The sequence below is a fragment of the Cephus cinctus genome, unplaced genomic scaffold (genome assembly GCF_000341935.2).
Source record: "Cephus cinctus unplaced genomic scaffold, Ccin1 Ccin1_scaffold0230, whole genome shotgun sequence".
Lineage (NCBI taxonomy): Eukaryota > Metazoa > Arthropoda > Insecta > Hymenoptera > Cephidae > Cephus > Cephus cinctus.
The window spans coordinates 128544-149681 of NW_014332946.1; the positions used below are offsets into that span (position 1 = coordinate 128544).

General features: G+C 39.1%; 1 protein-coding gene across 17 annotated transcripts; it reads left to right on the plus strand.

Annotated features, from left to right (window-relative positions):
- The first annotated feature begins 125 nt into the window (after window positions 1-125).
- Window positions 126-21094, plus strand: LOC107265619 (putative E3 ubiquitin-protein ligase UNKL). 17 transcript variants are annotated; one of them, XM_015735259.2, is made up of 12 exons: window positions 126-1984; window positions 2178-2387; window positions 5436-5858; window positions 6130-6353; window positions 7197-7339; window positions 7515-7691; window positions 7780-7972; window positions 8072-8343; window positions 8424-8633; window positions 8751-8912; window positions 9095-9274; window positions 9787-21094. In XM_015735259.2, the coding sequence occupies exons 1-12, from the start codon at window positions 1926-1928 to the stop codon at window positions 9943-9945; spliced, it is 2412 nt and encodes an 803-aa protein (XP_015590745.1). In that variant the 5' UTR covers window positions 126-1925; the 3' UTR covers window positions 9946-21094. The 17 variants fall into 17 exon arrangements, with proteins under 17 accessions (XP_015590745.1, XP_015590741.1, XP_015590746.1 ...); XM_015735255.2 differs by having other exon boundaries at window positions 127-1984; window positions 7500-7691; XM_015735260.2 differs by having other exon boundaries at window positions 127-1984; window positions 7212-7339; window positions 7500-7691.
- The last annotated feature ends 44 nt before the right edge of the window (window positions 21095-21138 follow it).

Here is a 21138-nt window from a genome sequence, read left to right on the forward strand (position 1 = left end):
GGACATATACGGCGATTTTGGAGCGTTATAATTTTGCGCAGCAAATAACAGCGCCACGGAGGCTTTTGCGGCAGATTGGAGAAACCGATAATTCAAGGTGAAAAAAAGCAACGTATCTGGGGCCGCTGCCGGACGTCACCGATTGGCCGACATCTTCCTAAAGCCTGATTCGCATAATCGCGCATGCGAGTATTGTGCCGGCAATACTTCGCTGAGTTCTCAGAGCGCCCATTTTATAAAATCATTACGGGAGCAAGTGCGACGCGACGGACACTCGGGAGAGTCGGTGTATTTGGCGTCGCGCCGAGACGCTAATAAAGAGCGGGTATCAGGGTGTCTCGTTGTCAAGTTCGAGGACGACCCGGTTTCTGAGGTATCGTGGTCCAGCGATGCGCGCCGGCAACGGTATTTGAGGAATTTTCACGTACATCGAGCAGCAACGAGGCAGGAAGAAAGTGAAAAAAAAGTTTAACAAACGTGGGTTCTCGCGGGAGCCAATGTTAAACGATGTTGCTGTGTTGTGCTTTCTAATGGCAGAGAAGATATGCAGTCCTGTTGGATTATCATGCTAGGTACTACTGCCTGGTATATATTATCCCGTCTAGTAACATTCTCAATCCCTTTTGCGTAGTGCTTATCCTAATACGTCTTGTACTACTTTCCTTGGCACAAACACAAGTGGTAACGTTCCAGCAGTTGTAGTTTATCTTGTCTGTCAAAGTCCTGTTGATATCTTCAACGTAAAAGTGGCTTGTCAGTGAATATTTATAAATGATACAGACAAATGTTGTAGCAGACTGTATTGTTACGTAGTAATTATGTTTTACTGTGTATCCAAGTCACCGGGTGCATTGTGAAGTGCTTACACCAGGATTTACCATGGTTTACATATGGTACTTGATAAGACTGGAAGATCCTGCATGCATCGTACATTAAAAGGAAGCACGAATCTGGATACTTGAACGTATAAGTACAATTTTAATTATTAGGAATACCAAAGTTTGTCCTTTTCGTAGCTGATGAATAACAAAGAGAACTTTAAATGCCGGTTGTACCTCGTTCCCATTCATTATAAAGAAAAACCGAACGCACCCGAGACACAAGAAGATTAACGAAAGGCGGGAAAGCCGGAGGAGCAACAAGATTTACGGTTGAAGAGCCGATCTAAAAATTACTCCGTACCGAGAGACCGAGAAAGAATGCAAAAAAGATTCTCGTAGAGGCACAGTTAAACGTTGCTAAAGGAGAAGGTGCAGTCAACGAGCATCGTCCGGGACTGAGTAGCTGAATCAAGATACTCCGCAGGAGGACATCGATTGGAGGATTTTCAAGTTGCCAAGTGAAAGCATCGGTATTGGTGTTTCGTACGAACAAAAATAAAACATTAGGTCAGGAATAAGTGACGACAGCTCGTATGACTTCAGTAGCAGCAGCAGCAGCAGCGGCAACGGCGCTCGGTAGTCAGATAAAAGCGATACATTTCTTATAGGCGGGGTAACAGTAGCAACATTGTATACCGTAAGGTTTTGTCAGTGTGACGATGCATGTTTACGTCTTGGACCAAAACATCGATGACCTTGAAAACGGGCTGGTCACGTGATCTAAAAGGAGATCAGGAATTGGCTGAACGAGGAGTGTATTACGCCTACTGCGCCGTGCGCACTGTGCTCTTCTGATTGGTTGTTCGATGCCAGAGCTGGAGAGCATTCAGTTGGACGGCAAAAGAAGTACTTGGTGGTAACGTGTGCGAGAAGGAAGGTAAATTTTGTAAAGATAAAGGGGTGTATATATCGAGAGTGAGAGGGTGCGAGTGAGAGGCGCATAAGGAGGTGACGTGAAAGAAGATTTTTGGGTGGGGAGGAAGGAAGCGTGTACGTTGAGTTGTGTTACGTTGCGCCGCGTCGCGTCGCGTCGCGTTATCCAAGATGAAGTCCGACTCTAAACCTTTGTTGACAGCTCAGGCGGAAAAGGCGAATCATTACACGTAAGTAGCGCTCGCCGGCCGCCTGCTACGTGAACGATATAAAACCAGTGCCAGTGGAGTGGAGAGCTCTCAGGCCGAGAGAAAAAGAGAGGGAGAGGAGAGAGGAGAGAAATCGCGGAGTCCGCGGGTAGCACCGTCGCTACCGCGATAAACGCCACGAAATAATGTGTAGCTCTGTGGATTCGCATTCCAGATACTTGAAGGAATTTCGCGTCGAACAATGTCCCCTCTTTATACAGCGCAAGTGCACCCAGCATCGGCCCTTCACGTGCTTCAACTGGCATTTTATGAACCAACGGAGACGGAGACCCGTACGCAAAAGAGACCGCACCTTCAACTACAGTGCCGACAATTATTGCACAAAATACGACGAGACTACCGGTATTTGTCCGGATGGAGATGAGTGAGTAAAATTTTTCTTAGTAGTTCCGTTAAGACGCTCTCGCGCCTTCGTGTCTCGGACTGTATTACTGTTTTTATTTCATGTATTTTATTTGACATGTAGCGTCACGTCGCCTCCTTCCGTCTAAATATGTCAAAACGACGCTGGTTGGATATCATAATGTAACTTTGTTTTGATCTCATGATTAGCTTCATTGAGATGTTACTGTTTATATCGTTCATTGTGACAGCTTTCTCAGTTACTTCATTGACGTCCTTTTCTTTGTGCCCTGTGCTTTATCTAAATTTTTTGTTATACATCGCTTACGTGTATATTCGCTTCGCGATTAATAAAGATGGCGTAAAAAAGTATCGCGCGTCGCGAGAATTTTTCTGTTTTGGCTGAGCCGCGAGTCGTTCGCGTGGCGAAAATTGCGGGAAACTCTTATACAACGGCGCTATGGCCGCGATTACTCTGGCGCGCCAAGGGAAACGCGCCTTTCTTTGTGTCGTTGAACGTACGTTCTCACATAATATAACCAAAGCGTGTATAATTTTTATGACTAATGAAATGAGAATATGAATGAGCTCAGTAAAATAGAAAAAATAATTGTCTATGACGATACTACAGAATATAACCCAAATATTAGACGCTTTATGGAAAAGTTTCCTTTGTCCAGTCAATTTCGTGGAATACGTGAAAGTTCTTTGTCTATTCGATAGCGTTAATAGCTTTATACAAATGATAATATTTGACGGTCTATCAAAATAATCTCCAGTACACGTCCATTACCTTTTTTCTTCTTTCAAATAAAATTGGCCACCCGCCCATGCTTATTACGTCATACCCAGCAATAAACGTACACATTGAATGGATCCGATTTTAGGTCATTCACGGAATTTTTGCTACGGACAAAAAGCTAATATGCTCAACATGCGTCCACGTTAATTCATTTGCCGCTCTTTCACTTAACTTTTCCAAAGCATATTGCATAAGCTATCGACGCGAATGCCCGACGACCCGTAGATACTTGCTGAGGCTCTTCCTTTTCTCTTTTACATCCTTTTTTATTTCATTATTTCCCTTCTTTTATCGCTTCGTAGAAAGTTGACATTCACCATCCATAAAACAAAGTCTACGCCATTGGCGGTGTTATATATCTTGAAATGGTTTCATCGTCGCCTCTTTACTTTTGTGTTGGCACCTGTTGTTGTTCCTCCTCTTCATGGAACATATAGTTGATAATCACAGCGTGACTTAACGTTCCCTGCCCCCTTTGGTGCAACAGTCAATTACGTCACGCCATTGCATAATAAAGATTTGCGCGGGCGATTTGAAAACTGCAGCTTCTATCAAAGATAATGCCAACGACACACTTAACCTGACTACGAACTTTTTATCCCCTTTCGTGACCAGTTAAATAGGTTATTCATGTACAACATATTAATCCATCCGCGAAACCTTGGCTGTTGCAATATTTAAATTTAAATAATGTAACGTGCACTCTGTTACTCCTGCGATTACGTACGATAAGCGAAAGGGCGATCGTTATCTCTTATCGCTTAAATTGTGGTCAAAAAATTGTCTTATCGCCCGTAGATTATCAATGGCGCCCGAATTTCCATTTTTATGCTTGTGTCTTATTTTCGCGAAGTAAAAAAGTAAAATACATGACACCGAGTATCTGAGAGTTCTTGGTCGGCCACGATTTTCCCTCCAAAATGTACTGCGCCGCGGGCCTTCAAACAAAGGAGCCGGCTGATATTGATTTTCTCTCACTCGGTACGACGGCAACAAAGAATCGTGAGGTTTCCTTTGTTTTCGCGCGACGTGCAAATATATTCTAACGATCGCCTGATTTATCGAAATCGTTCGCAACGGATACTTTTATTTTTTTTTTTAATATGGGAGTTTTATGAATTTTGTGAGAAAAAAAATTCTTCCGTTTCATTTTTCTTGGCAACAGCAACTGCCGTCGGTCACGACACAGTGGCTAATAAATATTGATCTTTATTACATAGCTTACGTAATTTTATGACGCGAACCCAATTTGGTTATTATTTTTCGTGCGTACCGTATCGATGTAAAATGCGATCGACAGATGGTTCTTTGGTAGAATGCTTACAGAACGAGTTCTTTGTCCTCGATACGTTTTATCTTTCGCTGAATGAACCCGAGACTCTCGTGTCTTTCTGTCGACATTACCGAATTCTCGGGGCGATACAAATTTTATAGGGATATACACTCGGCTTCCTACCATTGTACAATATTTCAGCAGTATCCGTAAATCCAAATTTCTTTGTTTGAATTTAATTTAGTATTAATTCACCGTTTCGCGTCGTGCCCGTTTAACGTTGGTACTTGCTCGATATCTATAAAGCGAGTAACGAAAGTATTGCAAAAATCCTGATAAATGTCATTACGATGCCGTTAGTATTGACCAAACGTGGAGGAGAAAACAATGTAATTCTCAATTTGGTAAACAAAAATATTTCACGCGTAATTAACGCAGACTCGATTTTTTATATAATTTTTGTAAAAATCCATTTCCCAAAGGATGTATCTTCTGCTCGAAAATTGTCAGCTTACAGGGCAGCCAATACAAAATATTAAGATGTTTTGAATATTTCGTTATACCATTTAATATAATTATTTTCGTTACTTTTTTTCTAATACAAATTATCCTCGTAACCTGCAACTGTACTTTGCATGCACTTGTATTTATATATCGTTGATTTCATCGGATATTTCTAAGAAAATATTTGTATCAGCCAAAGGCAATTATTTACGTTAACGGCTATCGCGTCGCGTTCGGATTGCACAAGATACAGGAACTTACGTGGAAAGACTTCAACACGGCATAGCTACACGTCTGCGACCAGGCATGTCTCGAGAAATGTTGCAATTAAAGTAGCGCGTCGTTGATGCATGCGTATAATTACTTAATTGTACGTGAAACAGAACTGTATGCCGTGTCCGAGGGGAAAAAAAGCTGTCCGATACTTTTATCAGTAGCGAGTCAAGATCCTGTGTCACGATCCCTTCTAATTACTTTGTTGTCATTTTCAGATGTCCTTTTCTTCATCGCACTGCCGGGGATACCGAGAGACGCTACCATCTGCGTTACTACAAGACCTGCATGTGCGTACACGATACGGATACACGTGGCTTCTGCGTAAAGAACGGTCCACACTGTGCATTCGCACATGGCAATCATGATCTTCGTCCGCCTGTTTACGACATCAAGGAGATACAGGCATTGGAGAATCCAGATTCCGATCCCAACTCGTCGTCCAATGGACCCAATATCCTTGACAAGGAGCGTAATCTTATGAACGAGGATCCTAAGTGGCAGGACACCAATTACGTGCTGAGTAATTATAAAACCGAACCGTGTAAAAGACCGCCGAGACTCTGCCGTCAAGGATATGCCTGTCCTCAGTATCACAACAGCAAAGACAAAAGACGCAGTCCGCGTAAATACAAATACCGGTGATTATTATAGTAATACTTCAATTAATCGTAACAGTTATTGGAGATAGGACGAACGGTGGAATCGTGTGGCTTTTTCTCTGGTACACGTTAATTTCTATAAGCCGGTTCTTTCTATTAGTTTTCACCTATTGTGTGTCAGGTTGTATGAGTTTCTTACAATAGAAAGTAGAACGTCGTTCAGAAACGCCTCCGTTTCTGACGCCACGTTGTAACTAGCGTTAATGGATCTTTCATTAGGATGACTGTTTTTTTTTCCTCTTGCTTTCAGCTCCACGCCCTGTCCCAATGTTAAGCATGGAGAGGAATGGGGCGAACCTGGCAACTGCGAACAGGGCGATGCCTGCACCTACTGTCACACTCGCACCGAACAACAGTTTCATCCTGAGATTTACAAGTCGACCAAGTGCAATGACGTTCAGCAGGCTGGCTATTGCCCGCGCGGCGTCTTCTGCGCGTTCGCGCATGTTGACCGTGAGTGTACCCTCATCAATCGTACGTAAAACTGTCATTATATATAACTGTGTGCTTAAGAAATCACGGCATTCTCTATTGGGAACTCGTCGTATCGCAAACGATGTCACTTCGGTCGTTGCAATTGCAAGTTCAACGAGGCGAACGTACCTTGAGGGGGCGGGGGGGGGTTAGCGAATCTGATTTTTCTTTCTTCCTATTTTTCTTCTTGTATTTTTACTTCTATCTCTTTTTTATTTAAGCACTAAATCAAGTCCAACCGATGAAAGTTTCTGTGGGACTTATGATATTGCTGTTACGAATGCTCAAGTATTAGCTTCGGTGAATGTTTTCTAATGGATACTAAAATTGATGCTGCATTTCTTAAGTCCGCAGTACTCCTTAACATTACTTGGCTTAAGGGTTTAGTGTCTTGGTTTAAATATTACATTTAAAGAGAGATACGATTTTAGTGAATGAAAGTTATATTAATATCTGCTCTTTGGTTTGTTATTTATGAAAAATTGGATGTCTCGCAGATGCGAAGTGGCACTGCGTAACATTTGAAGTATATAAAATTGCTTAGATACTGAACTTTTCATTGTATGCTTAATAATAACAGAAACTAAATCCATTTTATAATCGGGATATTACTAATATTACATAATAGTTTACTAACAATGCATCGCTAGATCAGTAAGAGTTACTTGTTTGTTAATTTTACACGTATTTGGTCGCAATCGCACTCATCTAGCGTCAAAGACTTTCGACCTGCTTTCGTAGTATCTTTTAGGAGACTTTGTAACCGGTAAAACATAGTCAATCAAAATTGCTTTTCAAAATTGATATATATTCCGACCTTGGTATGGTGTGCTGATGGAGCAGTGTTGCCAACAGAAGAAATGAGCCTGGCGAGGGACATGGCAGTACCTATAGAATGTGGAACAAATCTGGCGGATTTACTCAGCAACGCTTTACCACCTGACAAACGAAGCCACGAGAAGGACAAGCCACTCAGCGATAGCAGCGTAAGTCTTTGGATTATGTGTGAATCATCATTGTTAGCGCGTCATTCATGAATCATCAAGAAAGAATAATTGATAATTCTCTAATATATTCATTTCATTCATCAAAATATTCGAATTATACAATGGAAGGAAAATTTATAGTAATGCCTCTTGTGATCAGTTGGCTACGTTGCAGAATGGGAGTGGTGAGGTGTCTGAGTCTGCAAGTACTAGCAGCATCGGAAGCAATAGTTCACACAGTAAAGCACCAGGTGCCCAGCTACATAATACAATTTCAAGCAGCACTGTTACAGCCTCTACGCAGCAGAAACTCACAAGCATACTGTACAACCCATCGTCTCTCATTCAAGTTGTGAGTTTTTCTATATGTAGGATGTTACTTAGGTGTAGACATTTAATCGAATAAACTTATTGGCTAATTTGGTCTATTCTCTTTACAGAGTGAAATTAGAAAACAAATGATGGCCATTGATAGCGATCCTTTAATGACAAAGGCTGAAAAAGCACAGAGGAAACAGAGTCTCTATATAGCTTACAATTTGAATGGCACATTAGGCAGTCACTCATTAACAAGTACAGTCTCACCGTTGTCCAGTTCATTCTATCCAAATGATACTGTGGAATCTGTAGTAGGTAAGGGAAATAATTTTGTTTTATTCGACAACCTTTATTTACTTGACAGTCACTTTTGTAAAGCTCAAAGCCATAAATTGCGATTTCATTATATTTCAGGAACTGCATTAGACGAGTTACACTTAGACGACCCTTTAAATTTAGTAGACTCAATTCATAGGGATACGAATTCACCTATTAGCAATTCAATATCTGCCGGTCTCGCCAGCTCCGGACTCTTGGGCAGCTCAGCTCCCGTCAACATACCAGGAATGGCGGAGCGCTCGGTGCTTACAAATTTTTCGCCATCCACATCGAGTCCTTTACAGCAATTACAGTCAGCCGGTTTTCTAACAGGGTCTAGATTCTCTCATCAAGATTCAATGGAATCGGTAAATGCAAATTAACCAGAATCCTCGATACTATCGTTAATTTTTGTCTCACCGACGTGCTACAATTATTCCTGTTCCAGACGATGCCATTCATGAACCAAGTATCAGATCCATTCAGCAATCACATCTCTCAACTAAGTAGCTCAGCCTCAAAACTCAGCGGTTTCAACAGCAGCCTCTTTGACTTTGCCAATCAAGGAATGTCGCCCTCTCGTACTCAGCCACTTCCTGCATCTCCATTGGTCAATCCGTTCTCCATAAGTCCAAGCAACACGGGATCTCTCTCAGAGGTTACTTGCCGCATTATTTATTATATTAATCACCTAGATAACTTTGTTCAAGGGAACTGATTCCTTCATCCGCCGTCATAACAATGTCCAAGTGCGTCACGTACCTTACACGATAAGTTACAGGTGCAGAGGTTGAGAGAGGAGCTGACGTCCAGTCGCGCACAACTGGCAAAGTGGGACGAACGCATAAATCAGGCGCGCGCCGCATGCGAAGCTTGGCAATTGGAAAGTGAAGAAGCTAGGCGCAAGGCGTCCATAGCTGAACAACAACGAGATGAGGTATGTTCACGCAATATAATACATTTCACGTAATCACTATTTAATAACGTACAATCTGAAGTTCCACAAATGCCCTGTGTTTGCTTAAAAATATTTTTCATAATTTTCGATTACGATCGAAGCCCCCCGTTTGTCGTATCGTGGATACAATGGTTCAAGTAGTACGGTACAACGTACCACAGAGCGTGGATTGCTTACAGGCACTGCTGCAAGTGAAGGCGCTACGAGTCGAGAACGAAGCATCAAGCGGCGGTCCGTATCTCCATACACTGAGAAGAACCAGCGAGTTGAGATCATTGTCGATATCTACTTTAAAATCAATACAGTCGCAGCTACGCTCGGACCTCGAAGAAATTGAAAAGGTAAAACAGCAATATTGTCACTCGGACTTGAACAGCTGGGACTTCGAGCGATGTTCCAGCCACTTTTGAGCAAATGAACGAGCCTTCAAAAAAAAATAATAATAAAAGAATTAAGAATGCCGAGACAAAAATAATCATTTATCGACCAAAACGGATATTTAAATCTGTAACAATTATTGTATTCCGAAATTATCGGCTGGTGTCGTCCACGGCACTTGCTGTTATTTTAAAACGTATCCTCGCTCTCGTATTCGTTGGCCATTGAGAGTGAGGAGAGCAAGGGAGAGAGCGAGAGAGAGGGTCCTCATCCATTGTCAGGACACAAATAAAATTATACATGCGAACCTCGATTAAATGCAAGTATAAGAAAAAAAAAAGTACCGGCCTCGTTTACAAAGAAAAGCATATATATATATATGTGTATGTATATATATATACATGTCAGTTGCTCACGCTCAATTTCTCTTGATATCGAGGAAACGTTCTGGCTAGCTCGGATGTTGCCGTTTCAGGTGCTGTACAGGGAAACGGCAACAAAGTGCATGGCTTGCGAGGAACAAAATCGCACTGTTACCCTCTCACCGTGCAACCACTTCGTGGTCTGCTCGTCGTGCGCTCCGAATCAGCGCGAGTGTCCGTACTGCCAGACTCCGGTATCCTCCACAAGTTAGGATCTCCTACTTCTATTTCCTAGTATGTCCAGTCTCGTGTGAAGCTTGCAAAAAAAGCCCCAGCATCTTTAGGAACAACCATCAGGAAGTTTTGTCCTCTTGCGTTAGAGGAGCGCTATGTTTCCGATGTCCGATGATCCCTGGTTATAACCGTTGATCATTAGTATTAGAGGGAAAAAAAAGTAAAGCTAAATAGAATATATCTCGGCCTTGGAAACCCGAGTATAACCGGGAATCGATGTGTCTCTCGTTTTATGTCACAACGAGCATTATTCACGTCGCTTATATATATATATCTGTATTACGTCACATTGCGGGGACACGTAATCTGTATTGTAATCTTTTTTTTTTTTTTTTAAATATAAATGGGAGTTCTGCGATCTCCGTGGCGCCCGACAAATGCGGTTTTATATATACGATAATTTGTTTAACAGTCGTGAATTTATGATATTTATTATTTAAGTTGTGCGACGAGAATGAATTTTTATCAATGTAATCTGGGAATGTCTTGTATGCGAGAGAACGAGAGGACGTGTGCTAGTCGGTACAAAAAAAAATTGATATGGCAGAAACAAAGCGAAGTATATATATAATATATAAATATATTACACACACGAGACATAGATATCACACATACGTATAGCGCTATGATAGCTTTTTCGATCGATATGCACTGAGAGTCATCGATTCGTTTTTTTTTTTATCAAAGAAAAGTTAGGTTTTGCTGCATCGTGAAATTATTATCTATCGGATGATTTCAAGTGTACTCTGATATGGCTTAGCTCCTTGGTCTTTGATTAAGGAACGAGATCAATCTTTTGTGAATAATTGGGCTTTGCGAATGGATACCGTGGGGGAGATTATTTATCGGAGGAGTTCACAGTCGGAGGATTACACTTGAATGTTAAAGGAGCTTTGAGAGTAGAGCAGCGATCGTTAACGTTAGGACATGCTAGGGAATAGACAAAGGCAACTTATATAGTTCCCCAACCTTTTTGCAAAAGCAAGTGGAATTTTTCTTTTTACATCTTAAATATCACTCCTCTTTGCCTTTTTCTCTCTCTTTACCTGGTAATTCGTTCGATTGCGATGAGCTGCACTGTGCACGTCGACCTACCCCCCTGCGCGCCCCCACGGGTACCCGCGTTGCTATTGTATTTAAGGAAAAGTACTGTTTAAATAGGATTTTTCAATTGTATTTGTATGGGGCAGTGAATATTACTATTATTATTATTAATATTATTAGTATTATGAGTATTAACTGTTTTTATATTTTCAAGTTTGAAGTGTAATACGCGTGACGTCGATTTCTGAAATTATGAAGATTTTAGGTGTCATTTGACGAGATTGCTCATTTATAATTGCATTATAGTAAAGTAACGTTCGCGTTTCGAATAGATCCAACGAAGTTTAGGAGAAGTCTGATTAACAAAAAAAGGAAATATGGCAATTGTAAAAAACAAATGAAAGAAAAGTCTCCTGAAGCAGGTGGTCTTCTCGTTAATGTTTTTTTTTCTCTTGCGTCACTTATTGCCTATATTATTTAACTCGATTACAACTTTCCCACTGGGGAAACACATAGAAGAATTCAAGGGAGGCGAACACAAAGTGGACGATATATCATATAGAAAGATAATTTATCGACGCGTTACCACGCGATAATTTATCGGTTATTGTTAGTTAATGAAGAAGAAAAAACAATTTTTATATCGATGCGCTTCTATTTTCATAATTGCGATTTAGATTAGAATAATAGCACGTACATTACGTTTGATGCTTTTACGTAGGCCAAGAATACTTTTAGATATTACCTTGTAAGCGTGTATCAAATTTAGCTCTTAGTATTGAATTAAAATACTAAATTATAATTATCGTCCGTGCGAAAGCGTTAACGTAGAATTAAAGGGGGACAAAAAGTGTATGTGTGTGAGAGAGAGAGAGAGAGTGTATGTGAGTATGAATTAATTTTTGGCGGGCGATTCAAAGATGAGCATTTTTTTCATGTACGTTAAGCATAGCGTAATTGTAACCGATTCAACTCAGTCGTGTTGTCATTTTTACATTATAGTTGTAAGTGCGGTCGTTAGTAGTGGATATATAGGATTTTCCAATTTAATCAAAATATAAGGGAATGATATTTATACGCTGTGTGAGGGGGGAGAGAGTGAGAGAGAGAGAGAGAGAGAGAGAGAAAGGGAAGAGATATAAGGGGAAGGAAGAGAAGAATTAAATGCGTCGTGGTGCCTCTTACGACGTGTACGGTGCAGTTCGACGTGAAACGCGTGTCTGTCACGTTATGCATTTATAATTTAGCATTTGTCAACTTGCTCTTCCGTTGAGTGCTAATTTTACGAAATTTTCGAACCAAAATAATGTAAACGAAAGTTTCACGGCAACGCGACAAAAACTGAAAAACTTTGCAGCGACGTACGATTGGTTTTAAAAAAAAGTTTCTTTTTTTTTTAATTTTTAATCACTGAACGTCGCAGTTTGTTAATGTCTACGATATAAAGTGACTATAAATATTTAACGACGAGAAGTAAGAAAAAAAAATTTAAAAGATACCCATTAATATTATCTAAGGTATTAGATTACTAGGATAGATAGGAACAACATTATCAAATTTTTTCCTCGTATAGACATTGAAATGTTGAAGTAACCAATTTTAGAGACTATTATTATTTAATGTTTGCATTTTATTGCGAGATCGTTTCTCTTTTTCTTTTTTTTTTCTTTTTTTTGTAACACGCGAAAATTAAACAATGTTCTTGGCTCGAGTGGTACTTTAGTCTCGGGTCGAGATAAAGCAACTAAAGCAACAAGGATTACGGTACTGCGAATCGCAAGGAAAAGAAAAACAAAAATGGGGTTATCAGTAGGAGACCACCTTACTTAATTATTTAATTATTTAAAGCGTACAATCAATCGAATTGTTTTAATTTCTCCTCTAATGGCTGCCCGTCTCTTTAGTTTCTCGATTACCTTAATAATTTAGTATCAAAAAGTGAGGCCAAAAAGCAAAGAATAAAATGTTTTTTATTAGGTCAGTTTTTATTACAGATAAATATTGAAATATTATAGACGTTATATGATAAAATACAATTATTCCTCCATGGTGTGTACGGTCCGGGTATGTGTTTTCTATGGGTGACGACGACCGTCGTGATGAAATTATTTAAGTAAAACAATAAAGACGAAGGAATACACGCAAGATGCATATAAAAATTGAAAGCACATATAGACTGCGTATGCGTACAAATTTTTCTTTCTCTCTTTTTTTTTGTCTCTACTCCTATCCACTGTCATTACGATAAGTAAAGAAGAAGGAAAAAAAGTGAATAACTGTTATATCTTGAAATTCTATATTTTATTGAAACTTCATTTAAGATAGTAAGATGAGAGAAGAAAAGGGGGGGAAAAATGATAAAACAAAGTTGCTACCCAGCGCCGACAACGTGTGCTCGTTTTTAATTTTACATTAACAAAAATATATATATATATAAAAAGAGAATTAACGAAGACCGTGTACACACCGTTGGCCAATTTTGCAAAGTACTATTTAGGATTTAAAGAATTTAGCGCTACGATAACGTGGCTCTTTCAATTGCGTTTTATATGACTAGTGCTGCTCTTTACAAGGATTATACGTATGTGTATTGTCCGTCAGTCAACGATTCTTACCGCGACTGACATTGCTGCGTAAATTAGGCCGAATTCAATATTGCAATTGACTACCTAATTTTGCTTATGCGACTAATGCACTTAGGGATAACCTTAAGGGATGTTGATGATACACCGGCTATTTGTATGAGTCAGTTGTCAGGCGGACGAGGCTGGGCAATAGAGAAACTTCGTTTCCAGCCGGATCCACGTGACAACTAATTCGCGTAAGTTAACCCTGTTTTCTTTTTGTTGACCCTTGAGGGAGAATCGACTTTAATTTTTTTATTTTTACTGCCGTCATTTTTGTATCTCTTTATTTTCACCCGATTCATCCGCTAGCAATAAATATCTTTAACCGATGTCAAATAATTGACGCGTGCGCCACTTGTAAGGAGCAGCCATCGCAGGGTCTTTTAACTGAATGCGATCGCAGCGCGCTCTGTGTCACTTTACGGTAGTTCGTTCGGTACAATGACACAAGTTTTATTGCCGCTGTTTATTTTTGTACTTTTAATTGTAAATTTCGGAATCTCTGATTTCTTTTGTCTCTCCGGCCTGTCAGAGATCTTTTTACGTGAACGACTCTTTGACGTACGACGGTTCTTTGTTCGCGAGCGAGTCACGCGTTCGACTAGCCCACTTGTGGAGAGAGATGTTATGATGAGGGAGGTTGACGGGAAAAAAAAATTAATAAAGAATTGGATAAAAAATTAATTGCACAATTGTTTTTACGTGATTTTGACAGAATATCAAGAGGGTGCCGTTACGATCGTGTTGAGCCAAAAGACAATTGCGAAGTTATTCCTGGATGATGTAAACATGTAACATTATATTATGAAACAATTACGATATGTATATATATATATACATATATGTATTCACAAATATATATGTATATGTACATACTATTTTGATTGTAACGATAATATTTACGAATATTATAATGATAATGCGAATAATAATAATAATGAAGTTATCGTGAAAGCAACAAATTTAGCTACAAATAGGGTAATAGGAGAGTAACAAAGTGAATGATTAGGTAATATTGTCTACTAAAGAAAGCATACAGTTAAATATTTATATACCGCTGTCAACGTTGTTGGTTTCGTCGATCCTTTCGAATTCGTCGTTCGAATCGAACCGTGTGTCCACCCCTTTGTGTTATTCACGTACCCACGGCAAACTGCAATTCCTCCGTGAGACGCCGCCGCGCACGAGTCAAACACAAAAGCGACACGAAATAACAGTTTGCAATTAAATTTCGTAAGTCGCCCAAGTGTTGATTTGCGTTTTCTACGTGGACCAGGTGAACGTTGCCTATTAATCGAGAAACGCATGCAAAGGTTAAAGATTGAAAATTTGTGTGGCGACAAGGAAAAATAGAAAATAAGATATTGTCTTGCCGTGAGAAAATAGAAATTTTAATCTCGAGTCGGCTTGCCGATTGCTGGTTAATCCAATGTTCAGAAGCGGCGCGAAACTTGTCGAAACTTGACTTTGTCGAACGAAAGAAAAAAATTTACAAACAAAAATTCGTCTCGAACGCACAATTGCAAACCAACAATAAGGCAGGCTAAATTGACCGACATACACATACTATATATATATACATATATATATATATATATATATATTTTTGACAAGTTACAATAACGCAAATGCAAAACGTTAAAATGCCTCCGTTTGTGCAAATGATTCTTCTCCCATTGTTTTTTTTTCTTTTCCGTTCATTATTTTTCACTTAGGCTGCACGCCGTCAAAATTTTGTAAAGGTATCCGTTCTTTCTTAATCATTGATTGGCAATCGTTCATGCCTTACTTCTTATCACAGTCAATATTTCTTTGGATGATGTTTTCTTTTGTTCCTGCGTATCGTGGGCCGAATGATTTGCACACGCCAGACAAGAAAACCTACACATAATCACTAGGCTATACTGTACAATAGTATAATGACGTAAAGGAAGCTAGTAATGTGTAATATTTCGAATGGAACGATAAACAAGGATCGCGAACGGCAGAGAGTCTGCTGTTTATGTATTTGTATGAAAATTTGTAATTTGGATATACTTGCTGCGGAATTATCTGTATCGTTATTTTATGTCGCTCCTGGTGTCGAAATTCTTTATTATCGTGATTCCTGTTGTTGTGCACATTAGCGCCACCTGCATTCGTTGGGATACAAAATACGTATCGCTGTCGTTCCGTAGAGCTACGTAACGAGTTCTCGTTGGTCGTTGAGATATTTGTGAAAATTCACATTCAGGATTCACTGACTATAAGATTTTGATTGAACGAGGGAGGTCGCTATTCTGAAAAGTTTTACGTCATCGAGTGGTCGTTTTTTGTAGCGAGGAGCTCATGGCAATTTAACCTAACCTGACTTCGGAGTGTTGACACTGTATGTCTGAGGATCAAACTGTGAAGCATTCACGATGGGATTTATTATTTAATGACAAAAAAGTCTGTATACGTGCGGGGGATTTTGAAAATATCGTCGATTTTTTCGATATTTTTTTTTCTGGAATCGCGTCTCCCTCGCCATGAGCCATATCTCCATTGCCAAAACGTTCAGTCCCGAATATGCTTGATTCTACAGATAGAGAATGTATGCGTGATACTTTTTTCCCCAGGCACTTCGAGCGATACCCAAAGAAAGGAAAGGGAAAAAAAAAAGAGAAAAGGCGAGAGTACGGCTGGAAGACGCAATCTCTGTAGCTTTCTTTTCTCTCTTTTGCTTCTTGTCGGAAAAGCTATTTCCCCAAATATATATAAATATAATAATAATATCTTTGTCGACGCGACGCCAGGCGACAGCGAATCTCGTGTCGCCCGTTTCGTCGCGCGACGCGCAAACGTCCTGACGACAGATGATACAAAGAGAGAATAATAATAATACGAGTAACAATAACAGAACGCAAAACAAAAAATGTAACCGAAAAACGACCAAGCGAATAAAGAGAAAGAGAGAGGAAAAATGAAAAGATATAAGGAAAATGATGAAACTAGGAGAAACGTGTGACGTCCACGTCAGAGACAATTATATCGCATGACAGGTATATAGACGACGTTTTAAACAGTGCCATTTTGTGAACGGATCGAACGCTCAATGTTTTTAGTTTCCAAAGACAATTTCACATCATGGAAGTAATAACGGAATGGAAAAAAATATAAGGAAAAAAAAAAGAAAGACATAGCATCTGAAACAATAAATAAATTCTTGATAGCAGTACAAGGTCGCTTTGGAAAATGCCATCTATAATTATAAAGCGTTTAGAAAATTAAAAAAATTTATATATTCTAGAATATACTATATAACTCTGTCTCTCGTGGTCACCATAAATGAAATTATTATCTCCGATATTGTCAGTGCACCGTGTGTCTCTAAGAAAGGAAATTCCAGTAAAGACGAACGTAAGACGAGTCCAATAAACACACAAAGAAATGAGCTCCTCGACGTAGGCCGTCGTGACGTATGTATAATAGAGAGAGAATGAATTATGTTGTGCGCGTTTAGCTTGTCTCTTTCTCTCTTTCGTGTATGCCGAACTCCGTGAAAGCGCATGCGCGATGCGCGCGCAACCTCTCGTGGCCGTTGAAACGTTTGACTATTTTTGCAATATTACGAAAAAGAAAAAAGAAAAAAAAAGAAAACCGTCTTCCGGTACGATAAACGACGTCGATACGTCCGTTAGTTAGCCCAGAGCGAAAAAAAAAAATTGTGTCTAGTGAGAGAAATTTTTGACGTCGGTCGGGTTCTTGATAAACAAAGCGTAATGGAAGCAGCGGCGTTGGTTGGGAGGACTGTGATCGAGCGGACGGAGAGTAAAGGCAAAACGTAATAAAGTAAAAGGGATAGATGGGACGATGAATTAAAATGGTGAGCGAAGTGAGGATACGGAAGGACAAATGTTATGGAGAATCGTAAGCTGAATCCGTAACCTCGAATTCCTCCAGATGTCGTGCAGTCTTGCGAGAAGGGAAAGAGAGAAAACGAAATGTTTTGAACTAACCTCAACTGTCATTCTAACACAATTTGTAACGTGTACAAGTACGAAAGTCACTTGTCGTTCTTCGGAATGAAGATTTCGTAGGTTTATTACAAAATTATAATACCTTAGCTTGTGGTGTCGATTTAAACGAGAAATAATAAAAGCAATGTGCTATGCGTTAGGATGAATATTTGACGAGGATCGTTCAAACTTTGTTGTACGAGCAAAGCGGATGAGCTTAAACGTACATTTTCACTTGGCAGGTCCAATGCGTATTGTTTTTTTTTCTCTTCGTTAACTCGGCTTTGTTTACCTTTTTTTTTGTCCACGTCTCCCGCCGCCGCATAGCTCTTGACGTCGCGTTGTGAATTCTTAGAAAGTATAGCAGTAATATTAAGTTTTGCTCGTACAACACTGTTACGGACTGCGCACAGGGTGGCTATATTATGCTGTACGACTGCGGTTCACTTTTTTATAAGGAAACGAACACTCGATATTTCTTTTCGTTTTTTTTTCTGCGTCAAAGTACGCGAGTGATTATCTTCTGCTCCAAGAGGGTCCCTTTCAGGAGAGCATCCATCTTTCTCTGTTCCTGGAGTATTGTTGCTTCTACGCGTTCTGTATGTAGTACGAGCGTATTGGCTTTTTGTAAAAAAACATGGGAAAGGGAAAGAAAGAAAGTTTTAAAAGTCGATTGTATTAAATAATGCATTTTTCACTCCAGAAAGACTGACGGACGTCTATGGAATATATATATTATGACGTATTACAATAAATCGTGACCAATATTTCTCGATTGTATTTATTCGACGCGAGCTGGTCGAGTATATTATGCATTTTTTTGGGGAGGGGCAGTTTAAAGAATCTTAGTCTCTTCTCGACGCTTTCAAAGGGCACAATATATTTATCCCTCTTTGATCCAACTCGTGTAAATCCCACCCTCTTAGCCACCCTGTCGGACGGGTACAATAATTTTAACGAAATATACCTTACTCCTAATTGATATTAATGATAATAGTCGATAACAAATTCTTAGAATTTCAAAGTGGTCTGTCGTTCTGGTTGTGGTTACTTCTACGTGTGCATTTTGTAATAAAACTTAATCAATTCTTGACTCTCATATCAGCAAACTTTTTGGTATGAAATTTGGAGGTTTTGTATGTTTGTAAATTCCTCGAGGCGAATAACGACTGTTTCTATATTTGCGTAACAATACGTAAAGCTCTGTGCGGATAGGATCGATTGTTTATCAGATTTATATATATGTATATATATGCGTATATGTAAAACATTATACATATATGTGTATATTATGTTCGTAGAATCGAACTGCCTATTACTAAATACTTGGCAAAAACAAAATCTAATAGCACGATGTTTCTACTCGTTCTGCAGAAAAAAAATGTTCTTTCATCGATATTGAAGTTTTTCGGCGAAGAAAGCGTTTTTATTCTCATGCCGATACGTTCGATGATCTCGATTGATCAATCGATCGAGGATTTCGCATCATCGAGGGGGGCTATCTTCTTTTTTATATCCTCATTTCTTGTTCAATGTTTAATAGGTTCCCATTCGGTCTTGCACGATCTGACCGTCGGCAAAGTGATACGTGTTTCTTGGCTGGAAAAGAGAACAAAGAAATTATGACATTTACATGGAAACGGAAAAGAAACTTTTTGGGTCTCCTTTTCGGAAGGAGTAAAAAATTAACTCGAGTGTTTTTTGTTTTTAATTCAGTGCATACGTCATTCGAATGGGAGCCTGATATACAATTGCAAATGTATTAGCTGTAAGAGGCGAAATTGCGCATGCGAAAAGAAAAAAAAAAACATTTTTAATGTCTAGTGTGAAAGTACTTGCGAATTCAAAAAAGTAGGCGCGTGCGTTTTAATTTTTTTTTTTTTTTTTTTCAAAAAAGTGAATCGTCTCGCGACATTATTAATTGTCGCAAAGGAATTTGACAATTTTTCTTAAATATTTATAATGTCCTCGATCTCTCTCCTTTTCGCGTTCATTTTTCTTCCCTCGGATATTGAATCGTCGCTGTTGGTCGTTGTTATTTTCGTTTTTGGACTCACAATAACGAAATAAGTATTATCGAGTGACATTGGCGTCGCTTTATGGTAGTAAGTGTCTTGTTTTTGTAGTGAATCTAAATGGTAACGTGTGATTGAAAATTTGTTTCTGTTTTTTGTTTCTTCGTCAGGCGTTAAAAAGAGGGGGAGAGACGTCGTGGATATAAAATGGCGGATGCTCGCTAAAGAACACGGAGAATTAATAAAACTCAGTGGCGCGACGATGGGCGAGTTCACTTTGAGTTTCGTTATCGAGTGATTGAAAGCGACTGTAACAAATTCTAATGAATGCCAGTACAAATTGAATGACAAATGGTGGTGCAATGTTGGGTGGTCATTGACGGAATGGTAAGCGGGGGCGGCTAACTAAGGACGTAAACAATGAAAATAAAGGGCACCACCGAAGAAAAGGGCGGTGGGATGCAAAAAGTGGGGTGAAAAATAAGTGGAAGAAATTAGGGCGACAAATGAGAAAGAAAAAAAATATTCACGACTCGTATTTTTGGCAATACACAATTAAGTGAGCGTTAAAGAGAATTAAAAAAAAAAGATAAAGATGAAAAGTAACGAAGGACAATGACGAGGAAAAATATACTGAAATAGTATAGTAGCTGTTTGTAGCCGATAAATAAATTTCCTTTTAATATTTTTTTGATGACTGAAAATTTATATAATAATAACGATAATAATTATATATACGACGTACGTAATACAATTCGTAGAACGAATTTTTTCATTATTGCTTCTTATGCTATCACTAGGTAGTGTGTACTATACAAGATAAAGAGGATGGATATTGTAAATCGATAATAAATTGAAAATAATTGTGAGAATTTGAAGGAGCGAAGGTAAACGAAAAATTTAAACACGTAATTGAATAATATAATAATACGATTTCTCTGTAGTCGAGTGTGGTTGTTTGAAATTACACGAATTTTTTTTATTGCCACGACATTTTACTTTGTTCATTCCGTTAGAAGTTGCCATGACGTACGTGATTATACTCAAGTCACTGCAACGATGGAATTAGATGGCGCGAAAGACTCAATGGAAGCTGACAGGAAACATCTTATTCTCATGGCAGATGCAGCGTTCTGTACGGCTTCGTTTTTTTATTGTCTTTACTTTCTCACTCGTCTAGATAGGATTTTTGAAAATTATACGAATATCCCTCGGTTGTTGCTCGCGACATGTAGAACCTTGAATTTCGAGCTTCGTGAATTGTCGCTCATCTGCTCGACGACAATCGGTATATTTTGCGACAGCACATCAGCTGCCTTCAGAAGTTTTGTCATCACGACAACGCACCTGCTGTTACGATGGTTATCAAAAAACGCTAATAATTAAGCATATTGAATGTATCTATTATGAACATCTACTTTGTACTAATTTAAACATAAAATAAAGAGTGATCAAACGTGACGTTTTTCTTTGGCATATTACATCCTGGAATTATAAACGATATT